Genomic DNA, 24,410 nt, shown 5'->3' with positions numbered 1-24,410 from the left:
CAAGTGACCATAGGACATTGTTCACACTAATTACTTTAACAAAATATTCCAAATTTACAACAAAATCACATTTTTGCGATTGAAACTGCTATGAGGATGCTGTTTGATCTAAACAATCAGAACATTTTAGATTCTCTGAAGTGGTTAAAATTTGGTATTTTCATGCAGAGTAGTATCAGAGCTGTCATATATGGAATACAATGCGATGCTAAAAAGACACTCAAATCCCGAGAACATACAGATGACGAGAAAATGTTTCTAACCGGCATCTTCCTCCACACTAATTTAACTTTTTGAGGGACCATTTTGATTAATCAATAAGTGGTATTTTATTACATTATAAAATCGCCCCCCCCCCAAAAAAAAAAATGTTGGCACAGCAATTAACTATTTGCATTATCAAGCTAAAGAGGATTTGATTTTCCTCCTGAATGTTTAGCGATTTTTCAGATAATGCATTAGAAAGAATCCCAGGAAGATTTTTCAGTTCCAACCAAAAGTTGACTCAAATGTGAGTATCTGCAGTTCATTGCATATTCGTATAAGTGAGATGGTGTTTCATCTATTTATCGTCTACAAATTGGTCGTAAGATTGACTAGCATGATAATTAATAGAATGTTTAAACTCAGATGATCATTCCCAGCGACTTTCTAACTACTAAATCCCTTGCCAGTGACGGAGTAGCCTATATTGGCTGAATGTCTAGTAATTCGTATCTATTTCCTCTTGCTCGCGAAAGGCACTATTTTAAACAGCGCCACCGGAAGAATCACTGAGCCAGTATCATTATGTGACCCAGGTCGCCAATGATGTTCTTTGAAAAAAAATACTTTTAATATGTCAGTCGCAATATTAAGATGATTATGAGCTCGTCCCTTTTCGTTGTTGCTTTCCGTTTCAACAGCAAGTTTTCAAGTAATGGAATTACCAGTATTCCCAGAGGATTACTCCGGTCTTGTACAGAGCTACAAAACGTGTAAGTGTAGACTTCTAGGTGGGATTGGAGGAAGGTGGGGCACTAAGAGATACCATGTAGACATCTAGGTGGGACTGGAGGACGATGGACACTAAGATATACCATGTAGACATCTAGTTGGGATTGTAGGAAGATGGGGCACTAAGAGATACCATGTAGACTTCTAGGTGGGATTGGAGGAAGATGGGACACTAAGAGATACCGTGTAGACATCTAGGTGGGACTGGAGAACGATGGATACTAATAGATACTATGTAGCAATTTTAAAGTAGAGGACCGGATGTAAAGTTTGAACATGAAGAGACAGTTTTGCCAGTTTAACATTTGACTTGATAACTATTTGCTTTAACTTAACATCTGATACAACTCTTTCTCAATTGAAATCTTGTATCTCAAAAAACGGCATAAAAAATGAAGTAGGTTTCACCTGGATGAATGTGTTCTTTTTGATCAGTCCCTAATTAATTTAACGATTAGCTATCTTTATATTATGTTAATAATGATGATGATATGCCGTTCATACTTGCTGTTAACCGAATTATTTTACGTTTTTGCTAATACAGGAACAACATTTATCTACTCTACAGTTCATAATGTTGTGATCTGTTGTTTTTCTGTCAGATTTTTCGCAAACAACTCTCTCAAAACCTTGCCTGATGACTTTCTGCAGAACTCAAGCAAAGTAGTTAATATGTGAGTAAATATATGTTCACCATTTGGCGCCTATACCGCGCTTATCCCATAAACACATTTATCCTAGCTTTAAGCTCTGCTCTGTCAAAGGCAATTTTGGAAAGTGTTTAAACAATGCAAATGAAAATGGAACTGCATCTTTTCATCTTAGGTCACTTACCGAAACAAATATTTCTAGGGAGGTGGAAACCCATTTCCTTTCCCCCTTTCTCAGGGCGATCATCACACAACAGTTGTCGTTTACGTTTTGCAAGATGTTTCTTTTATCATATTTCTTTTAAGACAAAAATGTGTTGATTATATTGTAACGCCTAAATGAAGGGATATTTAATTTACAGACAGCTACCATTCAACAAACTGAAAAGGTTCCCAGCTTACATGTTCGCCACAATGTACAGCCTGAAAATGTTGTAAGTATAAATTGTATGATGACGAGATATTAGTTTTTAAGCTAAGACATATACAAATATAAAAAATAACTACGATCATTACATAGATTTTACTTTAAGTTTGATATGCGTGGTATGTATATTTGACCCACTCATTATCTTTCATGGGTAGGTCTAAACTATTTTTAATTATAGGTGTTACCTACCATTAGAAAACAGTAGTTGACATTTCCTCTTTTTCTTTATCTCGTCAGGGATTTGTATTCGAACCAGCTGCAAGAAATCCCTACCGGTGCATTTCAAAATGCTTCAAAATTAGGACTCATGTAAGCATTGATTTTTTTTTATCTGATCATGCAATACGTAATTATTGTAACGGTGATATAGCCAGCACAAGGAACGGATCAACAAAATTATAAAAACAAAAGAAACCAAGACATGACAAGACATGACAGAAATGACGTACACGATAGACAAGATTGACAAGACAGAACACAGAATCCAGAGCGTATCAGACCAGAACAGACCCGAACAGACCCGAACAGACCCGAACAGACATGAAAATTGGGAATATACGACACAAGGTTATTACAAGATGAGGTGCCTCAAACGTTGATGGTGGGCTGTTCATTGGTTAGAATGAGTTAGCAAATGTCGCGAAGGGCTAGCAACGAAGTGGTGTGAGCTTCACACAGTTGGTAATTCAAAGCTAACTATAGAACGGACTATCCATAACAGAGAGTAGCTGGAGAAGGAGAAAAAATATTTTCAACAAACATTATGGATTAAGAGATATTATTTGCGTCTTGTAGTTATTTGGTGATATGGTCACCACTATGCCTCCTACCAGAGATACATAGTGCTTCATTCATCTAATCTTTCGTGATGCAACGTGGAAATCAGTATAAGTCATTATATGTATGTATTTTAGATCCTCCTGCAAGCAGAAACTCGCGAGAAGCCATCATTGGCTTATCAAAGCCGCAAGCTGACCGAAGTCAGTCTCTTAGATTCATATTTTAACGTCCATTATTATGAATTGTCAATTGTCAACAACTCTGTTACTGGACGACATACATTACTCTTGGAGTGACTCGAACTCGGGACCTTATGATTGAAATGTACCGGCTTTAACCACTGAGTTAACACTCCCTAATATAAACGTTGACGTACACTCATCATCTTTATAAGGGTAGATCGATTTCTGACTAGTTGTTTTTGGATCGACTGCGATGACTGGCTAAGTCAGACAACGATGAAGGTATCCAACGTTGTGACAACTTTACATCGATTTGGGACCGACTGGTGATTTTCATTGGCTGGGTTTGAGAGCCCTATGTTTGCTCCTCAATATAAAGATAATATGTACTGTATTGATATGATCTTGACAACGTTGACTTTGAAAGTCTATTTCAGCTGAACACCAAGTCCCCTGTAAGGATGAGAGGAGGCTAAAATCCTATTCTTCCAACTGTAATGCTCTCAGACATGTCTTTGTCATTCATTGTCTGTTCTTACTCTACCGTAGAAACGTGTGTAAGAATAACCTCCGTGCAATTCCAGATGACTTATTCCAATTTACAAAGGATTTGTATTACTTGTAAGTTTCTCTCATTACGTTTTTACTATAAGATGGTCGTTTTTGCAGAACGAATTGTTGAATAGTTGTTATCATTTGCCGTTTGTTTTAGCTTATTTCTTCCTTCAAAAAGCTAGAACATTCTTCACTGTGAACGAAGACGTGATGGAATCAGAAAAGGAAAGAGGAAATGAAAAAGGGGGAAGTGTATTTGTTTAGAATCTAAAAGAGGGACGATTTGTTTATATATGAACAGTACGATTTGTTTGTTTTATTTTTTCGTTTCTATGGATGTTTTTTCACTTACGAATATCACTAGTTGTCTAACGTTACAACTTTATATTCCTAGACACTTAACCAGTTGAATGACTTCTCAACGGTGATGTCATTTTATATTACGTCAAGTTAAGAGCGAAAGGTATTATGGCTTAAGAGCCAAGTTTTAATTTATCATTAGTTTGGATAGAAGAAAAAAGAGGGAGAAAAAGAAAAGAAGAAAAAGAAAAAGCCATTCTTCAGTTTTCCCTTAATGTTTAGCACTTAGTTGGGATATGAGTTAATTTAAGTTGGGATATGAGTTAATTTATGCATGATCGACAAGGTGATTAATTGTGTATATTAATGCGTTTCAGAGACTTCTCTTCTAACGAAATAACCGAAGTCACTAAGAGGACAATTCACGGAATCCGGAGACTTGCAACATTGTAAGTTTTAATAGAGTAGCCTACTTTTACTGCAGCTATTAGTAGCAGGTTCTAAAAGTGAAACTGAAACCTGTAGTAAATGATTGTACTATGCAGTTATACTGGATGCGTAAATTATTTCTAGACAGACAGCGTTAATGATACCCGTAAATTTAAACTTCATAGTAAATGATAACATTTCAGCTTCGCCTATTATGACAATTTGTTAATTGAACAGTTCATTACAATTTAAATCCATTTGACCGTAACACTGAGGTCATAGTTTCAACACTAACATTGAGTCTATATGCTGCTCCTTATTCGAAAGAGTAAATCTCTTTTAAAGTTCATGGCTTGTTTTTCAATGACGTCTACGAGATACAAATACATCAACAGAGTGGATGGAATTGTCTATTTCTAGTAAAAGTGATTAACAAGACCGACGTGATGCTAGATTAAAGTAATGATGAGGTTCACCAAACGCTGCCTAAAGTTAAATTATCATTGATCAAACAATATGTGCCATGGTAACATTTTAAAGGTCAGTTCATACTCCAATATAAATATAATTTAAATTGGGCGATTTAGCTAAGCGAACCAAATTTGGCAAAAAATATATAGCGTGCGGCTTTACCGCTCTATCAAATAAACTGTAGCTTTGATGTTTGCTTACATCAAAAGTAACGTATAAAAATTCAAATCGAGAATTTTTCTATCAAAACGGACGAATTTGTGACAAATTTGAAAATGAAAAAGAAGCGTGAGAATCCTAATTCATTTAACGAAAAGCTAATTGAGCTTTCATTGAGCTTTATTGGTAGTGTGGTATATCAATATCAATATATCAATATCTATATATATATCAATATCTACATATATCAACATATATATATATATATATATATATATATATATATAAATAAACCGAAATAACATAAAATGCACAGGAGAGTCGACAGTTTTGAAATTATTTACAAGTTATTGCTCTGTCAATTTAGATAGAGCTTATATCAGTCTACTCGGCTGACTAATTATGAAGAAATTTAATCCTCTATTAAACAGAAACTTTGGAAACAACAGTTTAACACGGATACCACGTGACTTTCTATGTGAGATTGATTTAAGTGACAAACTGTAAGTATTATGAACAAATATTAAAAGGAAGGTTTTATCGGTTTCCCTTTAACCCCCATTTTGGTATTGTAGGCAGTAACATCCTTTTCACACTTTTAAGACGCTAACTATCGGATAAATGTCAGCATTCGGAAAACATTGATTACTATGGACGAACTCATATGTCTTCTATATAATATATCTATCTATAAGATTGCCTAATGGCCACGATTTCATAAATTTACTCGCGTTTAAAAATATTGTAACACATATTTTTTCAATGGAATGTTATATCGAAGTTTCATATTTTCTAAAATAAGCTGCACAAAATGAGCAATGAATGTTTGTATGGTTTGTAAACGTGACACATTATTTTGATATAACTGAATGAAAATTGATATGAAATATTCTCGTGTTTGCTTTCAGAGACCTTTCAAACAATATGATAGCTGAAATACCGTCTGGTCTTTTCAACTTTCCCAATAGAAGTTATGAACTCAAGATATTATTTTTACATAAAAATCGTATTGAGTTTATACCAGAGAAAGCATTTATTGGTCTGTATGCTATACAATACATGTAAGTGTACCACGATACTGTAATTCTAAATACGATTCATGTAAGTGTGCCACGATACTGTAATTCTCATGTTGTCTCTTGGTGAATTAACGTAAGAGGTGTAATTTCGTAGCACAAAAGAAATCGGACTAACGAAATACAACGATTTGTATTAAATGCAAAGAGGGCAGAATTTTAGATGCAAAATGAAAACACAATGTCTAGTACCTCACTTCGTTTACCTCTTTTTTTTTATCAAGTTAAGTAACAAATAATAAACATAGCGACAAATCGAGGAGTAGCTTAGTTATCTGAAAATAAGTAGATATTCCTCCTCGCTTTGTATCGGAGACACTCTATTAGCTTTTCTGTCAGCTGGTACACTTTTTTTTTAGTGTTACTTCATCTAATAAGTGTTCTAATAATGTTGGCGAAAGTATGATAACATTTAAAGGCAAGAAAAGTGCTTGAACCACAATAATAGGTATGTGTTCAATCATGTGGGATTGAGAAAAGATTGTGCATATAAAGTGTGAACATTTTGTCTGTTAGGTTTCAAGCTTTTGGACATTAGAAGAAAAAAACAGGCCTAGGCCGAGTCGCTTACATCGCTTACATCGCTTACATCGCTTAATGCGATAGTTAAAATGGATATTACACTAGCAACCTAATTATATGATATAGCATATCGTACTTGCTAGAAATATTTCTGGATGTTTGGACGTTAAAAAAATAAAGATCTGGTCTAGGTGCAGTTGCTTACAAATTTTTGAAACCATTTGCGGATATCAATTGGTTCATAATTCGATAGTTAAAGAGGAGATCATACTCACAACATAATAGCATAATGTATTTGCTGGAAATGTCAAATGAATAATTATCATAAATATTACACGTTAGGAGATATTCTAGTGGAAACCTATTTCTATAAAACCTTTCCCTTTTTTTTTGAAAAAGATTCTTGTATGACAATAGCATACACACATTGGCAGACAGGGCGTTTGAAGCAACTGGCGTTTCAGTGGTGTAAGTATGTTATCCCTGTAACTTATCTTTCTTCGTCAAAATATATTTGAATGCGGTGTTGAAAACATGAAGTAAAAACTGAGAACGCAGGATCATTAGCCTTTTGGAAACTGTTGCAAATATTTTATTTGGTACAGTATCTATAGAAATGCCGATTACAAAGAATAATTTCATGTCTGTCAAAACATGGACCTGTACACATCAAATTTAGCATGTTAAAACATATTATTCTTACTCATGTCTACGTGTATACTCATGATTTTCAACCAAATGCACTTGACTGAACATTTGAATTGTTTTTATTTCTTTACTCATCCAGATATTTGTTCAGTAACAACCTTACATATATTAATGGGAACCCATTCTCAAATACAAATCTCTCGGAAATGTGAGTACTAATGGGACTTCTTTTCACCAACATTAACCTACTTTTGTACCAATGGTCCTTTCACTAACTTAAATTCCCAACACCCCCTCCCCCCAAAAACCCCAAGACGTCATTTAGTGATATTGCTATTTGATTTGGTCGATGTAAGATAATAGTTTCGGCACACAAGTTTATTTTTGATATGCTACAAAGATTTCCAATCAACGTGCTTACCAGTTTTTTCCTGCATTTTTCAATTATCTTTGTTGGCCAGGGGGGCAGGCGGGGAATGGTAATGGGTTTCAGAATTCGTCCGATTAGTCAGAGCAGACAACGTCTTTTACAATTGCCATAAAAAGAACGTTTACTATAATAGACTAAAGTAACATATATACAGTATCTTATCATGTTGATCGAATGCCATTACCTTTTCGAATGCACTAAATTAGACATATATTTCATTTGATTTCATCGTAACACACCAGCGGTAAGCTTTAGAGAGAAAGGATACATCAATAAACACAAATTCTGTTCACCTGCAAATAGTTGACTAAGTAATTGTCTTGTAATTTCGAATTTGTTTTAAGAGTAGGATGCCTTACCGATCAATTTGTTTCAACTCCTTCGTTTGATCCTGTTTCATGTTTTGCTTCTGCTGCCACACATCTTTGGAGTCCATCAAAGTCTTTCCTTCTCTTGTGTTCTTCTTATTGTTGTTATTATTTATTAAATGTAAAATAATTTATTCAGCCATCTCTTCAGCAACAAGATTCAGAATGTGTCCGAAACAGTCATACAGGGATTGAGCAAAACCGCTAAAATGTGAGTGACAATTTTCCATGTCGACGCATCATACATATGTATGTATATAGATAAGATATATATATATATATATATATATATATATATATATATATATATATATATATATATATATAAATATATATATATATATATATATATATATATATATATATATATATATATATATAGATATGACTCATAATTGTCAAATAACGGGTATAGTTGCAGTAAATATATTGAAATTCGTCCGCAATATACGTGGCAGTTAAATGAAAAGTACAAAATGTAGCACAATGGAAGTAAGACGCTTGATAAGTGTAAGCTGCATTGATGGAAACAGAACCAAATAAACCATGACTATACAGGAAGCGGATTAAGGAGTAAATAACGGATTACGTACGTTTGTAGAACTGATAGTTGTTAAAGGGTCCCAAGTACACATTGGAAATGTGTAAATAACATTATTGAGAATCACAAGGGAGGAACGGGATCTTAGACCATTGTCAACATTGGGAATTTTTACCTCGGTGCTGGGGTAATCTGGGGGCATATTTGGCATCGTGGTTTACCGCAACGAAAATTACCTGCGGAGGGTGGAAACTGAGTGACGGAGTCTAGAGGAGTGAGTAAAAATCTAAGTTTTGGTGGTTGAAGAGAAGCTAGCAAGGGGGGGGGGGGGTATCTTCTCCTACAGACTGATTATCTTAGAATACAGCAAATTCCTGTTTGATAGAGCTCATAAAGGATTTGATGAGGGGGTTGGGTTTAGCAAAAAAAAAAAAAAAAATGCGTGTTAGGACTTTTCGACTTGTATTTTAGTAAGTCTTCACGGACCAGTTTTTTTTCGGCCATGGAGAACCATGTCTAATTCAGTGAAGTATGTATCCGACGTTCTAGAAATAACCAGTTAAAATGGATACCTGGTGTTCATATTCACGTGCATTTGAGTTGAAAGCATTTGCTGAAAACAATAGAACTCTTGAGACTATATGGAGAATTAAAAAAATTTGCGGCCCGAGTGAACTCACTTGGTAGTCCAGCCTGGAACAAATGATGTGTCGTGACTGCCACACTGCTACGTAGTAGATAAGCAATGGTTGATGTCTCTTATTCTTTTCTGATAGGTACCTCAGCTGTCAATTCCTAACAGAGGCACCATGGGCACCCAAACACGTTACAATGTGAGTGTTGCTTTAGTAAAATAACAAGGTGAAGGTGGGCCGATACTTACCACAGCAAGGTAAAGGTGGGCTATATATATATACTAGTGAAAACCCCCATTATATTCTACATTAAGTTACCTTTTTCTTTCAAAGGAGATGTGTTTCGCCCTTATTTGTACCAACGCTCAAGTTCCCGAGATCTACGTTACCATACACTCTCCGGCAGCAAGGATTCAGTTGCAATATTAGTAAGAAAGGTATAAGTGAATGTCAACCATGCAAACCTGGAACATTCGGGGATGGTATCAACGGCTGCACACCGTGTCCTTCAGGTATATTATTGCTCTGTCACAAGATTGATCTACACCTTTAACATAAATTAAAATTAAATTTTTTTTTTTTTACTTATAATACTAGTCTAGGACCTTTAATATCACCTGCGGATGGATAGCATCACCCACAGGAAGATATTAAGGTGCGATATATTGATGTATGAAATTTGTAAAAGATGTGGTAAACTTTCCTATGTATTGTTGTGTTCATAGAGATGTCCAGTACTTAGGATGTAGGAGAGTAAAATGATATATTTTAGTTTGTCAGTTCCCTCGAAGATTATGATGCCTTCATGCCAAATTGGTATCATGAAACCAAATTAATACCTTGTATGTCTAAAACAAGAGTTATAAATTAGGAAAGAAAACGTTTGAGAGTTTTACCAGTTTCTAATGTAATTGTCAAGTACTACAACGTACGTAGGCCAATAAAGATGATCGCAAACACCAACATCACTTCATTGTCTTCACAATAGAAATTGGTAATGTTTGGAAGTGTTTGTAGAAACCAGCGTAGGATACGTAACAGATATATAATATATGTCGGTTTTATTGTACGCTCTCTAAATTGAACATGACAACATAATAAACGTTCTTGCTTATATTTTGTGCCTAAGGAGGATTTTACCAAGACGAAATTGCTCAAACTGCATCTTACCAGGGTGGGATGGATTGTAAAGAGTGCAACAGTGGTACTTTCGTAAAATCCGAAGGTGGAATAGCCATATATGAGTGTCAAGTTTGTCCAGAGGGCACGGATCAAACCAAGTCGGCCGGGTTCAGAGCTTGTTTTTGCAAAGAAAATTACGCGAGGATCGATCGTTTCGGAGCTTGTGAACTTTGTCTTGAGGATGGTTTAAACTGCACCCATCATGACTTTAAAGCGTTGCTCCCTGGATACTACTGGAATTGGTCTTTTCCTTCTGCAAATATCCACGAGTATCAAGAATTCGCGAAAAATTTGGAGGAAGAATCAAGATTTTACGATAAGCGTTACGCAAATTACTCAAGTGATATCCCTAAGGTGTACAAATGTCCACGAACAACTAGTTGCATCAACAACCATAGCTACTCTTCTACTGGTATAACTGGATTATGTGACCACGGCTATACAGGTTGGCTCTGCAGTAAATGCCAGGAACGTTACTTCATGGTCCTCAACACATGTGTATCTTGTCCAGAGCAAGTATGGATGATCTTAGAAGTGATAGCCGTTTTAATTATCATTATTTTATTCTACTTCATTGTGATCCAACAATATAAACGTGATCGAAACGTGCAAGAACGAACCATTTTTGATACCATTGTCTCTAGAGGTAAGATCATTCTAGGATTTTACCAGGTCGTTGGAGAATTTTTTGAGTCTCTTCATGACGTGAGTTGGGCTGGTGGACTACAGATTATCGGCGAGTTCATATCATACATCGAGCTGAATGTCCTTCGAGTTATCGTGCGTCCGCAATGTTTCGACAAACGACTTAACTTTAACCCAAAGGTGGAATTTATCATCGGGATAATTCTGCCAATATTCATAATTGTGATGGCCGTAGGAGGCTACTGCGTATACAAAGCATACGTAGTTTATAAGTCAAGAGCTCTTGACCATCCCCATCCAATTCATGATAATCTATTGAAGTTAAAGACCAAACTAACCACACTGGTACTTGTGTTATGGTTTGTCATATACCCGCCAATATGTACTATTATTTTCCAGCTTCTGCCTCGAGCCTGCAAAGAATTTTGTCTTGATCACCAAAATATGCACTGCTTCCATCTTCTTCGTTCGGATTATGAAATACAGTGTGATAGCTTGACATTTTATCAGTATGCTGCATATGTTGCCACAGCATTGTACGTTGTATCTTTTCCATGTGCTCTCTTGTATCTTCTCCGAAAGCACCGCTCGACCAAAAAGTCGAAGACATCTTTACAGACGTGCGTTGTCGAAACAGAGGAGGAAAATGAAGAAGGATTGGATGAAGAAACCCCTCTTCTGAAAGAGCCATCAGCACATCCAATTGTTCCAATCTGGTTGAACTTTCTCTGTGAGAACTATAAACCGCAGTACTGGTACTGGGAGATCTTAGAGCTGACTAGAAAAGTTACACAGACGATACTCATAACTCTTCTTGGGTGGGAAGATAAACTGACCATGTTACTGACGATTGGTATATCCGTTCTGTTTCTGACCCTCCATGCAAGATTTTGGCCAATGAAAGACACGTTTGATCAACGACTTCAGGTATAGCATGACGTTCTCATTATATTATTAGATCATTAGACACATATTATGTTAACTGTTCATCCTCAATGATCAAACTCTAATCAGCTTAAGCACAGATAATACCGGCTATAGTGAGACTGATTGAAATAATGTGATACATATTTTGCAGATGTTTTCGCTGACCGCTATATTCATCAATGTAGTCGTAGCAGCAATGCAGGTTCCAGAAGGATATGAAGGAGCAATCAACGTTTTCCTTATTATTCTGAATGTTTTGGTTCTTGTCATCATTGCAGGTAATTGAAATAGGCTAGTATGAATCGTATATTTAATTCAATGATAAATGAAATTTTGGGAGTACGGTCATTTTGCGCAGAAGGAATTTAATGAATTCACAGTTACGAATTTGTTTTATACTATCAAAGATGCCCCACCGAATTATTGGACACAATTACAATCTAGCGCTCCCCCGGATGAGTACATTTGTGCCCTCCTATAAGTTTTGCATAGAAAAAAACGTCTCAAAAATGTATTGCAAATCTACTCATTAAGTAGAAACTCAGAATTGTTAATTCTATCACACACCAATCCCTGGCAAACATCCCACTGGATTGAATTTCTGTCTTTCCTCTCATAATATACATATATATATTCTCCAATAATTTCCTGTAATATTATCTTCCTGTATTTTTAGGTGAGATCCTGTTAGTCATTGCTCGGCATCTTTGGGGAATGCATCTTCACAGAGAACTCTTCATCTTTTTACAAAAAGGAAGAATGCTGTTTGAGAGAAAACAAAAGTGATTTCACCCAAAAGACAAAGATATTAAAATAATTCAATGTGTTGCACTGGTTATTGACTATAATCCAATCATCTTCTCACTGTAACTTATACGAAATTATGATTTTATTCTTTAACAGAAAAATAGAAAATGAAGGCAAAGTTTCGAATTGTGTTTTCATTACCTGAGGATTTATCTCTTTATGAATTGTTATGTATGAGACGCGATTTTAAAATATTGATATTCCGGAAAATATAATGTGGATTTTTTACATTTCTTGCACCACAATATGTTGTACATAGTAATGGGTTACCTTTAATTTAGGAGCAGGCATATTTTAGAAAAGCAGACCAGTATCGTATAGGGAAATACCTTATAGGGAAACACGTCTACGCTTAAGTTTAAAATGTCACTAAATTTCAAAAGCACTCAGTGCTGTTATGATAGAGATAGATACAAAAGACTCGATCGATATATGAATTAAACCCAAAAGCTAAAGATCTATATATTAAATAAATTAAAAAGCTCAATGAATCCAACTGAGTCTCTCAGAGTTAATTTTCTTTCTGCACCACGAAATTTATGGAACTTTTGTAATTCCAATTTACAATTGTTGTGCAAAACGTTCGTGGAAAAACTATTTGAAGCAATTAAATAACATGCAGTTGGTCCATCAATGAAATATTAGTATATCGTGACGGTTTGTGTTACCTCTATTTTGTTTGATTGTATTATTTCTCGGCGAACAAGAAATTACGACTTTCTTGTCTTGTAATTACAAATGTTTACGTACTTAATGTACGCAGAAACTCATACTTTCATTGTGTGCTCTGTGTGAGTGTCAAAAGTGAAAACAAGGTTGTATGTTGGTAAGTTGTATAAAGACTATACAGTAAGTGGCAGTGTAGCGTTGGTACTATTTGCAACATTGTGAAAATTGTAAAAATGTTCGTAAAAATAGTGATTCAGGCAAAGTTAAGACCAATAAGGTTAATACATGTTACTTTCAGTGATGACTGAGGGCTACAAGTTATTGTGAAACATTGTTGACCATAGTTGAAGTGATCCTTTGCTCATTGTTTGCCACAACTGGTTTGTGTTTGTACGTCTTCGACTTGTGGATATCATTACTATCACAATGAAATCAACAGTTACATTTTATGGTTGCACTTTTTTGTAAATAACAGTTTCATTTTCAAGAGAAACATACTTTGACACCTTCAAGCGAGACCAATGTACTATAAACTCAGCCTGCTATTTCAGAATTTCTTTCGTGGCTATTTTGCCATTCATTATATTTAATTTTGTTTGCTGATATAATTGTATGATAGTTTCGTAGAGATATTGGTGTTTGAGTTATTTATTCAATTGTGTTACTGTGAGGCCGCCTGTAAGACTCTGAATACGTTGAGGGAATTACATGTATGCGAAACAAATGAATTTTGCGTTTAAAACATTGATTACTTTTTGGTATATTAATAATCAGCCATTGTGTAGCTTAGTAATCATTATTTGTTTTAGCGAAGGTCATTAGACTTCTGTCACTAGTTTGACAAAGATTAGCCCTGACTTCCCTAAGTTACTCTACTTAAAAGTAAAATTGCTCTAAAATGAACTAGCGAAGACGACCTCGTTACCTAAGGTTTAAGTTTAGAGAAATCCTATCCAAAGAATTGAAAAAAATCATACAAGAGAGACTACCATTATTTAACCTTGATGTGAAGAAACATACCACCAATAGTATTAATCACTGGATTCCAGTTGACAGTAATTTTAAATTATGCAAGGATATATTTAAACGACTTAAGCGGATTTACCATTGTATCATGGTGTCTGATATATGATCATCTGTTTGAAAGACTTTCCGCTAACGTATTTATCAAGTCATTTGTTTTATACTACAGTGTCATTTGAACAAAAACAACGACGGCAGGATAATGAGTCTTTGCCCTTAACACATTTGTCATCATTGGGTGACGCACAAACATATTTGGGTGAATAACTATTGTGTTTTAAATCTGCATATTCAGACAAAATGTATCTGGAAAAATAATGTTTAGGAACTCTTTGGTGGCAGACTATTTCACACTTACAGAGAAAGAACACATAAGCCAACAGCTAAAATGAGGCAAATACTTTATTACATATCCTGTTATTTACTCAAGGGTTATGTGTTTGAATAGTTTTATTGTGTTTTGGTTTTTTGAATTTTGGTATATATATTTTATTTTTGTTATTTTCCTTTTATAATATCGAATACTGTTTGAAATGTAAATACTGGCTAATAGATAAATTCAATAAATTTAGGTCAAATAGCATTTTCCCCCGCCGTCAAAACTTTTTCTAACACAGCAAAACCAATTTCCCTTTTAAATCACTTTCCCACAGCTCTTCTACAACAAGGCTTTAAAGGCAATGATTCTGATACGATAAAGAATACCCAACCTTTTTAAGACCAGTTGATACTCAGAGCTGGTTCAGCAACCGCTGTTCATGTACCACAACCTTTGTGTTTTTAACACGGTACATGTGTTACAGGTGGCACTGTAACAACTGCAAAGCTGTTAATTTGTACCCATGTAAGACAAAGAACTGCTGGACTGGACAAGGATTCTATAAAGATGAGAAGGCCTACGAGATGAAGTAAAGGAGGGACGGTACCTTTTGATTCCAGTTCACACCTCTTTTTAAATTACGCCAATTTTTCGTGCCATAACAGAATCGTATATTAATTAACTCGCAATCAATGGTTGGTACAGCAAATTCTGTTTCAGTACCGTGCATCAGTAATTACTACTTTGTCTTCGTAACATATGTTACAAGACATGAAAAGTAGTTATAGGGGTAGGAAGCGGGTGGGGGGGGGGAGCTGAGGGCTGCAGCCCAACCAAATATTTTAGTGAAAGTTCGGACAATATGCTGTGAATTGTTCTGGCACCTACTGAAAGAAAAATAAATTGCAATGTGTTTTTCAATAGTTAAACTTATGTTATTATTATGATTATCGTTATTATTGTAACGACTTCCCGAAAACTTATAACCAATATGGAAGGGTAATAACACGGCAAACGATTGTATTTAATTGGCATGCGATGTAATAACCGGTGCATGCCTATATGATATGCACATTAAATGTTAAACGCGCGAAGAATGTTGGTTATATTTTCGGGCAAGTCGTTACAGCCACCTCCCCCAAATCAAATTGGGCTCCTACGCCTTCGACAGTAGTTATTGTAAGAGCTATGAATATCGGGTGTTAATGTCATGTATCTTCCTTTGTGTGTTAAACTAAATTAAGATTAGGTCAACTTCTAAAGGGTCAATTTTAGTCGATCAGGGCATACGTGTTGTTACCGATAGTGGATATTGCCCTGTGTTAATCCTATTCACGGTCTGATGAGGAATTGATGGACTTAACCGAGAGCTGTCCCTGGGCTATTCCAATTGTCAGTTTCTTAGGGCTTTATCGTTTCCGAGCTCTCTAAAGAGTAAAACTTGAACAATCGTGCAAGGTTATTTGGTATAAAATCTGCACAAGCATGGAGTTATTGACTGCAGAAGAATCGCTGGATAAATTCAAATTAGCTTAGCAATATGTCATTATAGACAATATAGCTCACTGTTACACTATAGTGATCAATTATAGGCAGTAACCCACTCCATGAAACAGTGACTGTGCGAAAAGACATGATGCTGTAACAAAACTTAGACGAACTGCTTTAGTCCGAACATTTGGGCGTTTTGATATTATTTTGTGACAAAATGTTCGTGGAATGTTTACTCACTTCTAGCTTCGCGATATAACGGTACCTATTTTTCTTTTGTAGTAGAGTTGAATGATACGTAAAAATTGAGAAATTTGAGGCTTGCTTAACGCCGGAAAGATCGTACAAGATTCCGCACGTTATACAAGAACAGTAAATAGAACACGTTCGTAACTTGTTTCCAATCACAACTATGTATATTTTATCAATAGAGAGGGATATTTACAAAAAAAAAAAAAAAAAAAAAATTATACAATACGAGTTAAGTTGAAGATATGGCGACACTTCAGTACCGTCCGCATCGTTGAATCATATCTGTCTGTGTAATCCATTCCTTAAAGACCTGCTTTATTGGCTCCAGATAAAGAACGGTATAGCTAGAAAAGTGTTGTGATTACGTAATCGACCTGCTACGGTCGTGAATCGACCTCAGGTCTTTAAAATTAGCCTGCATAGCTTCTTAACACTATTCCGCTCTCTGTGTAAACACTGTGTGGAAATATGTTCATGTCTACCGTTTAGTTAATCATACAGCAATCACACAAAGACCCTCATACAAGAAAAAAAATATGTGGCGGCCTTTGCAGACTAGTTGGTAAAGAGAGGTCATTTTTATGACCAAGGCAGGTCGATTACGTAATCTCAAGAATATTTCAATGTTTGCGTACTATAGTCGGGGTCTATATAGCAGACCTCCAAACCACATGCAGCTAAGCTATAGTAGGTATATTTCACTGTTCATAATTTGTACATATACATTATTATAATACTTAATAAGAGTTGCCAAACGACTACTCTTCCAAAACTAATGGTATTGAAATGGCATCCATTGTCGAGGTTGGTTTTCTTGGTATTCGTTCTGGGTAGTTCACACAGATCCGAGGTACAATAACATACTTCACCGTCATATGTAACCTGAACAACACCGTTGGGATCGGCAACTAGATGTGATATCGCTACCATTTGTGCATCTTCTCCACTCAAACACAGTAGTCCGTCAGTCCCCTCTGTGGCAGGCAAGTCAGATATATCATACAAACAATCTCTTATGAAATAGGAGGCGGTGACATCACCTGGAAGAAAAAGAGACACATGTCCATTATTACTTAATTGGGGTGACAAGTATTTATTCATTTTTATAAATGTGTTTTTCATCTCTGATCCTAAACATTTCCTCGAATACCCGGAGCTGTCCAATGCTTCCGTACCGCAATACCAGAAGAAATGAAAAAATGACAGAAAGTACAAAGAGATGGTAAGCAAAAAGCAAGAAAGAGGAATATTGAAGATAGGTCGATAAACGCAAGGGCAAAAGTCTCAACAAAATTCAGCTCACGGACAGCGAAAAAATTAAGGTCAGAAATAACTTATACTCTTTGATTCATTACTTAGAGTTCTTTCCTTTTCTACGTTCTCAATAGCGAGACATTTTATTATATGGGCGTCAATATTGATAAAAAATAAATTCTTCAATTGGATCTACGATTTAACAGCACTTAACAAAATCCAAGCCTGAGTGGGTCCAGAGAATCATTTACTGGTATCTAAATCAAATTTGTTGGGTACCACAACTGTTGTTTTTAAATGTTTACAGAGTGTTATGCTATCCATGTTACTACCTATTTTAGTGCTGTAAAAGTGTAAAGGACCAGGAAAGTCAAACATTGTAGTTTAATTGTTCGATGTTGCTCTAAAATTGCTATTAATCAAATGTAAGTAATATCAGTCGTGTGCATATCATCAGTCTGTTCTCTCCAATGAGCCCCTTCTCGAGAATGACAACAAACATTAGCGATACAAACAAATGTTGCTACACTTTAAACATTATTATAAAAAAGAATTTTAAATCGATCGAAACGCAACATTGGTAACCACTTTTCAGTGATACGTTCTTGTTCAGTGTGATTAGATATATTTACATTTCTACCGCGATGCGCCACAGTGACACGTATTATATAATATATAATATATATTATATTATATTTATTGTATGATATATTATATTTAAAAAAAATTATATTTATCTAATATTTTATATACTATAATATATAATATTATATACCATATATATGATGCTATAGTACAATATATTTTCCAATGCTTTCCTACAATTTTGCATCCTCTTACCATATGTAACGTTGCCGTCAATGATGCCACACACAGCGCCTGCTGCACATGTTTGGTAATAAACTCCGCCATCTTGAATCTCAGCCTCAGAGCAGGATGGATTGGGTTCATCCAAATGTGTGAACTGAGGGTTGTGCAACACTTGATGGGAGCAAAATAAACACTGGAGTCCTCGTACTGAAATCAAATGTCAAAAGTTAGAAACTTTGTAATCAGGTAACGCTTAACGTTTCTAATTCTGTATGATATGTTTCCGAAGACCCTTATTTTCAATTTTTTTTGGGTAAGTGTTTACTTACTCAATATGCTTGTTAATTGAACCCGAGTTCATTTACAGTTTTAATGACAATAAAACAAAATATATAGTTGAAGGCAAATTAGGAAATGGTTCACTCTTTGATATGGGAACTAAGGCAATTAAAAGTAGGTAAAAAGACAAAGTGCCGGTGGCAGGATGTTCCCCCTTTCACTATAAAACTTGGATATACTCAATCATGGTTAATTATATAGCGAAAAGATATTTGAAGTGTCTGAAATCATTTTCAATTTGTCTAAGATTAAGAAAGCGGTACAAATATTCCATATTATATGAATCAGCTGCAATACAGGATATGTTATAGTATATAACCATACATAAACCATTGGTTTGATAAGCACCAGATATGCAAACGTCATATTGATGACATGACAATTATTGCATTAACGTTATATATTAAAATGAGAAAAACGAGATTTAGAGATATCAGTTCTACATTGATGAATATGTTTGCAAAATCAAAACAGTTTTCAAAATTGTTTATAGGTGATATGAGGTTGTTTACATTACGTGTCATTTCAGCTTATGATGTTATCGAACAAAGTCGGTGGCAGGCAAATAAATAAGGTACATTGCAATTACCATTAGGTTTTGGAGTATGTCCGCCACCTTTCATGTCAATCATAGCGCCCTCTTGACTGTTACAATTCTGAGTATGGTTACATCCGCATAAATTGCCGTCCGCATTAGTCATCTCTCTGTCTTGAAAGTCCTTACCGATGAGTTGATACATGAAATTATAACTGCTATGTCTATCAAAACATCTGTTCTCTTGCTCGTCGAAAGTAACGCCACCAACACATGTACGTAGAGTAACTTGGGCGTCCAAGAATCCATCTGTGAATATAAAAAATAAAAAAAAATAACAACGTCGATCTTGCGTCCTGTTTATTACTGTCGTTACCTTTACGTCATCGTTGTTAGCTGTGTCGTTGCTGCTGTGTTGATCGAATTTTTGGGGCCTGCTATTTGATCAAGTAACGGGTGTTGACAGCTTTGAGTGATTTCTGTTCTAAGGTGGTTGATGTTACAGATAACTCAATACAACTTGGTGAGTCTACACTATAAAGTATTGCCTATAGTCAAGTGAAAGCCAAGTTACAATGCAGTTTTTGTTCCAATTATAAATACAGTCATGCTTGATTCTCGCCCAATTCTTTATTAAGAAAAACAATCTGCTTATTAGCCAAGGAAAATCATTTCAACGAGCACGTTGATCACATATTCTTTAAATTACTAATATGTTTCCTTTCAAAATCATTTCCATCAAGAATCATACACGAGGAGCAAGTCATACGTACATCCTTTCACAAACCACGTGACAGTTCCATCGAAGGTAGTGCATTCTTTACCAGGAGGGCAATCAATTACGTTATCCGAGTTGACTTTTCCGAGAATGCAATCATCATCTTCAAGCAGGTCAACATTAGTGAAATCAGTGTCGAGGTATGTGATACTCTTGCATCTTAGACACGTTCCTTGTCCGACCCCTAGACGGCGGGAAACAAAGGAGAAATATGGAGAGTTCCTTAAATGTAAACACCAATTACTTCAGTAACACACTTCAACCGCCGTAGTCATATTTGGATACTAATAGCTAGTAACACCTCTTATCGTGCGAACAATAGTAACATGTGTTACATGTGGCACCAGGATTTACTGCACAAGCTATGTATTTGAAGTAAAAGAGGTACGGTACAGCTTGGTTCCAGATCACACCTTTCTTTAAATTACGCCAGTACGTCATGCCAAGAACGAAGAAAGGCCTTGATCGGGAATATCCATAGGCCAACTTATAGCATCAAACGACTAGATACGACTTCATTTTAGAATCGCGTATTTATAAACTCGCACTAAATGGTTGGCACAGCACCTGCTGTCCATGTCCGACAACCGTGCATCGTTAATTTACAACTAGGTGTCCGTAACACTGTAACATGTGTTACAGGATATAAACAGTAGTTACTGTACGAGCCATGAGTATCGGGTGACTTTCCATATGCACGTTTTCAAGCCAAAGGTCTTTAGTTTGTGGTTCTTATTATACGAATAATGTTTGGCCCCCGCCCCAATCTAGCTTCAGTGCAATCTAGGATCAATTATTTTAGAGGTTCCAGGTCTCCACTGGTTTTTACCAATTAATGTGTGTAAAACCATATACTTTCTCTAGATGAACAGAAGTTGCCATCAGACCCTTATATCGGCGTCAGCGTCAACGCTCCCATTGGCCCACCATGCCCTTTTTACAAAAAATAATCCTATAATCCGCCCCTGCAATTGTAATTTTGAGTCTACTCGCACTTTCCTCGTAGCAGAGATTGGACATAAAGTGCGCCCATACAGTAGTGTCTATTTCCCTTTTGATTTTAAGTGTCTAAACCAGTCTTGTTGATCGCTATCGCTCATATATCTTACCGTTTATATTTACGTCTTAGTAAATGTGAAACTATACTTACCGGATCGAAAAAGCCCAAGTACTAATGCGAGACTGACCAAGATGCTTAACTGCAAGAAAAATATACAAAAATGGAGACATTGATATGAACAAATTGTTTATATTACAAAGTATCTTTAAACTGTAAAAATAAAATGTGTATTAACCGCACTTGGTTTTGCGCTATATTCAGCTCCAGATTATTTCAATAAGGACTCAAATCCCCCCCCCCCCTCCAAAACAAGAGAAGCAAAAGGTTATCCATAAGTTATTCCCAAAACCTGACAACAAAATAAAGATAATCATTAGAGCTAGAATTCCTTTAGCATGACTTGAATGACCTTATCAATACTTCCCGTTATTCTCTCTTTCGGAAAAAAAATATATAAAAACTGTCAAGTCAATAAACAAATGGAAATGACTCATGGTGGCTTCAGTCTTACGCCTTTGTGAGTGATCCTAATTGTCTGGTTTACCAATAAAACCCTAACGATTTAGCTAACGTCACCGCTCACGTCACACGTCAACGAGGTCATCCCGTTGATTTACAAGAACGTAACAGACGTGTATTATATTGGTGCTCATTCACTTGTGACATGACTCTGAAAAACACTGGCAAACTAGTAGTATTCACTATGCAGTTGAACTGATTTTAGTCAATACCAAATCGAGTCCATTCTTTACAATATTCATATTTTCGTTTGAATGGGGTCTGTCTTTTAAGTTCAGTCGACCATAGGGCCGACTAGTCTGTTGCTATTGATGATCATGATGAATAATATATCGTCATAACAAACTGCTTCAAGAGTTAGTATATTTGGATGTTCCGAATCATAAATAACCTTTCCACGTCATCGTTGGAGATTTCAATAATTCTGCTCAAGGTTTAACTTTATAGGTATATCTAACATTTATGAAGACATTTATTGTTTTCATGAAATGCTTTCTTCCTCGCTTAAGGTAAAATAAGATTATAATAATAAAGATAGATCAACATATATAAAGAAACTGTTTTAAACTTTTGACTGCAGAGCTATCGTATCTGTCATTACATCAACTTGTCATTACAGCAACGATTACAAAACATTCTGAAATAAGCGCTGACTTAGCATTGACACTGTTGTGTAAAGACTTGAATTAACTTATTTATTGACTACCCAATAGTTTAAATATAAGAATATAAAAAATGGTAAGCCTGCCATATCTTGATTTCTACCATATATTAACTGAACCAAAAAACATTTTGAAACATGACTAGTTTCTCTCTTTCCCCACAAAATCTCACCAAATATATATATATATATATATATATATATATATATATATATATATATATATATATATATATATATATATATATATATTTATAATAAGCAATTGCACCGATGGCGTGATGTTCCCATATAACACAAACATGTAATGCTCCTTTCAACATTAAAGTTATTTCCGCGAACCATCGACAGATCTATGTAGGCAGCCGATTCACACAGAGATTACAGAAACTGCTGTTAATCTTAACAATTTGTACCACAGTTAATATTGGATTGTGCTGATATATCGGTATCATGTGCTATTAGCCTTACAGTAAGAACCGAGAATATGTGTAATCCCAATTTAAACTGTAAACTTAAAAACATATATACTGACTAAACAAGCACCATCAATAATTCTACTCCTTAATCAGAAGACTTAAGACATAGGCGAGAACGAGCCGCCTTGTGGTAAAATCTAAATGAACCCATCGACGTAGTCTATACAAAATATGTCAACGACCCCACCGAAGGACCTCAGGAACCTCATCGGTTATTAAGAAGGCCAAGCTCCTATCTTAGGACTGAGTCATGTTAATCAACTGAGCCATGTTATGTAAGGACCAAAGGATACCTCGAGCTAACTTACTGTTCTGTCATGGAGAAATGAAAATTGATGGAAAAGGGGTAAGGAAAGCATACGAATTACGTTAGATTTTCGTGAAAAACCACTAAATCACATCTCTAGACATAAATATATGAAACCATTAAAGAAAATAAAAACTTTTTTCCCAGGTCGAACGCATCAGGTACCCGTATTCTCTTTGGTTCACTTCTGCACCTATATGCCTGGTTACAACACTGGCGTATACAATATAATGATTTATAAGAACGCTCACCAATAACATAACACAGTACTGCCAACCAAAGGCTAACGTGGTGACACCTCTTAACAAATTGGACTATTCAGTTTGTCTTCGATTTAAATGAGAATACATGTACTTACATTATAATTGACCATGTTAATATAAGTTATCCGTCTTCTCTGAAAGCAATGTCCCAGTGGATATATGTAACACAAACTGATTTACTTTTCTGTAAATGTTCACTATTTAGTAATGAAATCGGGTATATGACTCAGTCATTGGTATTCTTATTTTATTTAGGAGATACTGCTTACGTGTATTCATTGCCGACTACCTTTGATCAAACTCATCGAAGCATATCCGTTTTTGTAACGTCGGGTTCTGCCAAGTCACTCAATATACTGTGCTAATGATTTAACAGAAAACTTCCTTCGAAATAGTAGATCAAATTTCCATTCAAGGCAATTTACATAAATTAACAAAATAATGGAATAACGACAACGAGTAAGTGTAACAAAGTTCAATGTCAAAAGTACAGAATAATGGAAATAGTGTCCAAATAAAGACGAGAAAATGGAGAAGAAAAAGACCGAGGAAAGGGAAGCAAGTCAAGATAATTAAAACAAATACAAGATGATAGGACATAGCGAGTATAGCAACGTTACCAAAATAAACGTAAACTGAACGTTTACATCAAATAACATATCGAATATATATATATACATATATATATATATATATATATATATATATATATATATATATATATATATATATATATATTACGAGTAAGGCATACTACTATGAACTCGTTTATTTGATACAGAAAAATAATCGCTGCTATTCACTGCACTTTATTTTTCATATCAAGATATTCCATTACAAATTACAATACACTGCGTACTCTTGCTAATTAATTGGATATTAAGTTAAGTGACAGAACATATGATAATTGTTCTACAA

At 35.3% G+C, this 24,410-nt stretch overlaps 2 protein-coding genes across 4 annotated transcripts in view; one reads left to right on the top strand and one right to left on the bottom strand.

The window, feature by feature from the left end:
- The window catches only part of LOC139982290 (uncharacterized), a 31,068-nt gene extending 16,942 nt beyond the window's left edge, over positions 1 to 14,126 (top strand). Inside the window, exons 17-33 of one of the 2 annotated variants that reach the window (XM_071994973.1) lie at positions 440 to 511; positions 906 to 977; positions 1,599 to 1,670; positions 2,009 to 2,080; positions 2,314 to 2,385; positions 3,588 to 3,659; positions 4,271 to 4,342; positions 5,384 to 5,455; positions 5,861 to 6,013; positions 6,950 to 7,018; positions 7,338 to 7,406; positions 8,136 to 8,207; positions 9,314 to 9,370; positions 9,506 to 9,684; positions 10,302 to 11,926; positions 12,078 to 12,204; positions 12,603 to 14,126. In XM_071994973.1, coding sequence (XP_071851074.1) covers positions 440 to 511; positions 906 to 977; positions 1,599 to 1,670; positions 2,009 to 2,080; positions 2,314 to 2,385; positions 3,588 to 3,659; positions 4,271 to 4,342; positions 5,384 to 5,455; positions 5,861 to 6,013; positions 6,950 to 7,018; positions 7,338 to 7,406; positions 8,136 to 8,207; positions 9,314 to 9,370; positions 9,506 to 9,684; positions 10,302 to 11,926; positions 12,078 to 12,204; positions 12,603 to 12,712 — 3,037 coding nt within the window. In that variant the 3' untranslated portion in view covers positions 12,713 to 14,126. The remainder of the gene's footprint in view (positions 1 to 439; positions 512 to 905; positions 978 to 1,598; positions 1,671 to 2,008; positions 2,081 to 2,313; positions 2,386 to 3,587; positions 3,660 to 4,270; positions 4,343 to 5,383; positions 5,456 to 5,860; positions 6,014 to 6,949; positions 7,019 to 7,337; positions 7,407 to 8,135; positions 8,208 to 9,313; positions 9,371 to 9,505; positions 9,685 to 10,301; positions 11,927 to 12,077; positions 12,205 to 12,602) is intronic. The other variant, XM_071994975.1, reaches the window with a different exon arrangement.
- Positions 14,127 to 16,466: 2,340 nt separating this feature from the next.
- Positions 16,467 to 24,410, bottom strand: part of LOC139982317 (uncharacterized) — a 30,543-nt gene continuing 22,599 nt past the window's right edge. The window contains exons 1-6 of one of the 2 annotated variants that reach the window (XM_071995031.1): positions 23,588 to 23,748; positions 21,354 to 21,402; positions 20,199 to 20,387; positions 19,480 to 19,734; positions 18,582 to 18,758; positions 16,467 to 17,527 (exon numbers count right to left, since the gene is read on the bottom strand). In XM_071995031.1, coding sequence (XP_071851132.1) covers positions 17,193 to 17,527; positions 18,582 to 18,758; positions 19,480 to 19,734; positions 20,199 to 20,387; positions 21,354 to 21,402; positions 23,588 to 23,602 — 1,020 coding nt within the window. In that variant the 5' untranslated portion in view covers positions 23,603 to 23,748 and the 3' untranslated portion in view covers positions 16,467 to 17,192. Of the gene's footprint in view, positions 17,528 to 18,581; positions 18,759 to 19,479; positions 19,735 to 20,198; positions 20,388 to 21,353; positions 21,403 to 23,587; positions 23,749 to 24,410 lie in introns of those variants that run through there. The other variant, XM_071995030.1, reaches the window with a different exon arrangement.

The sequence above is a fragment of the Apostichopus japonicus genome, chromosome 16, assembly GCF_037975245.1.
Source record: "Apostichopus japonicus isolate 1M-3 chromosome 16, ASM3797524v1, whole genome shotgun sequence".
Classification (NCBI taxonomy): domain Eukaryota; kingdom Metazoa; phylum Echinodermata; class Holothuroidea; order Aspidochirotida; family Stichopodidae; genus Apostichopus; species Apostichopus japonicus.
Note: the sequence above shows the minus strand (reverse complement) of the source record. Positions and strands in the feature narration are given on the sequence as shown.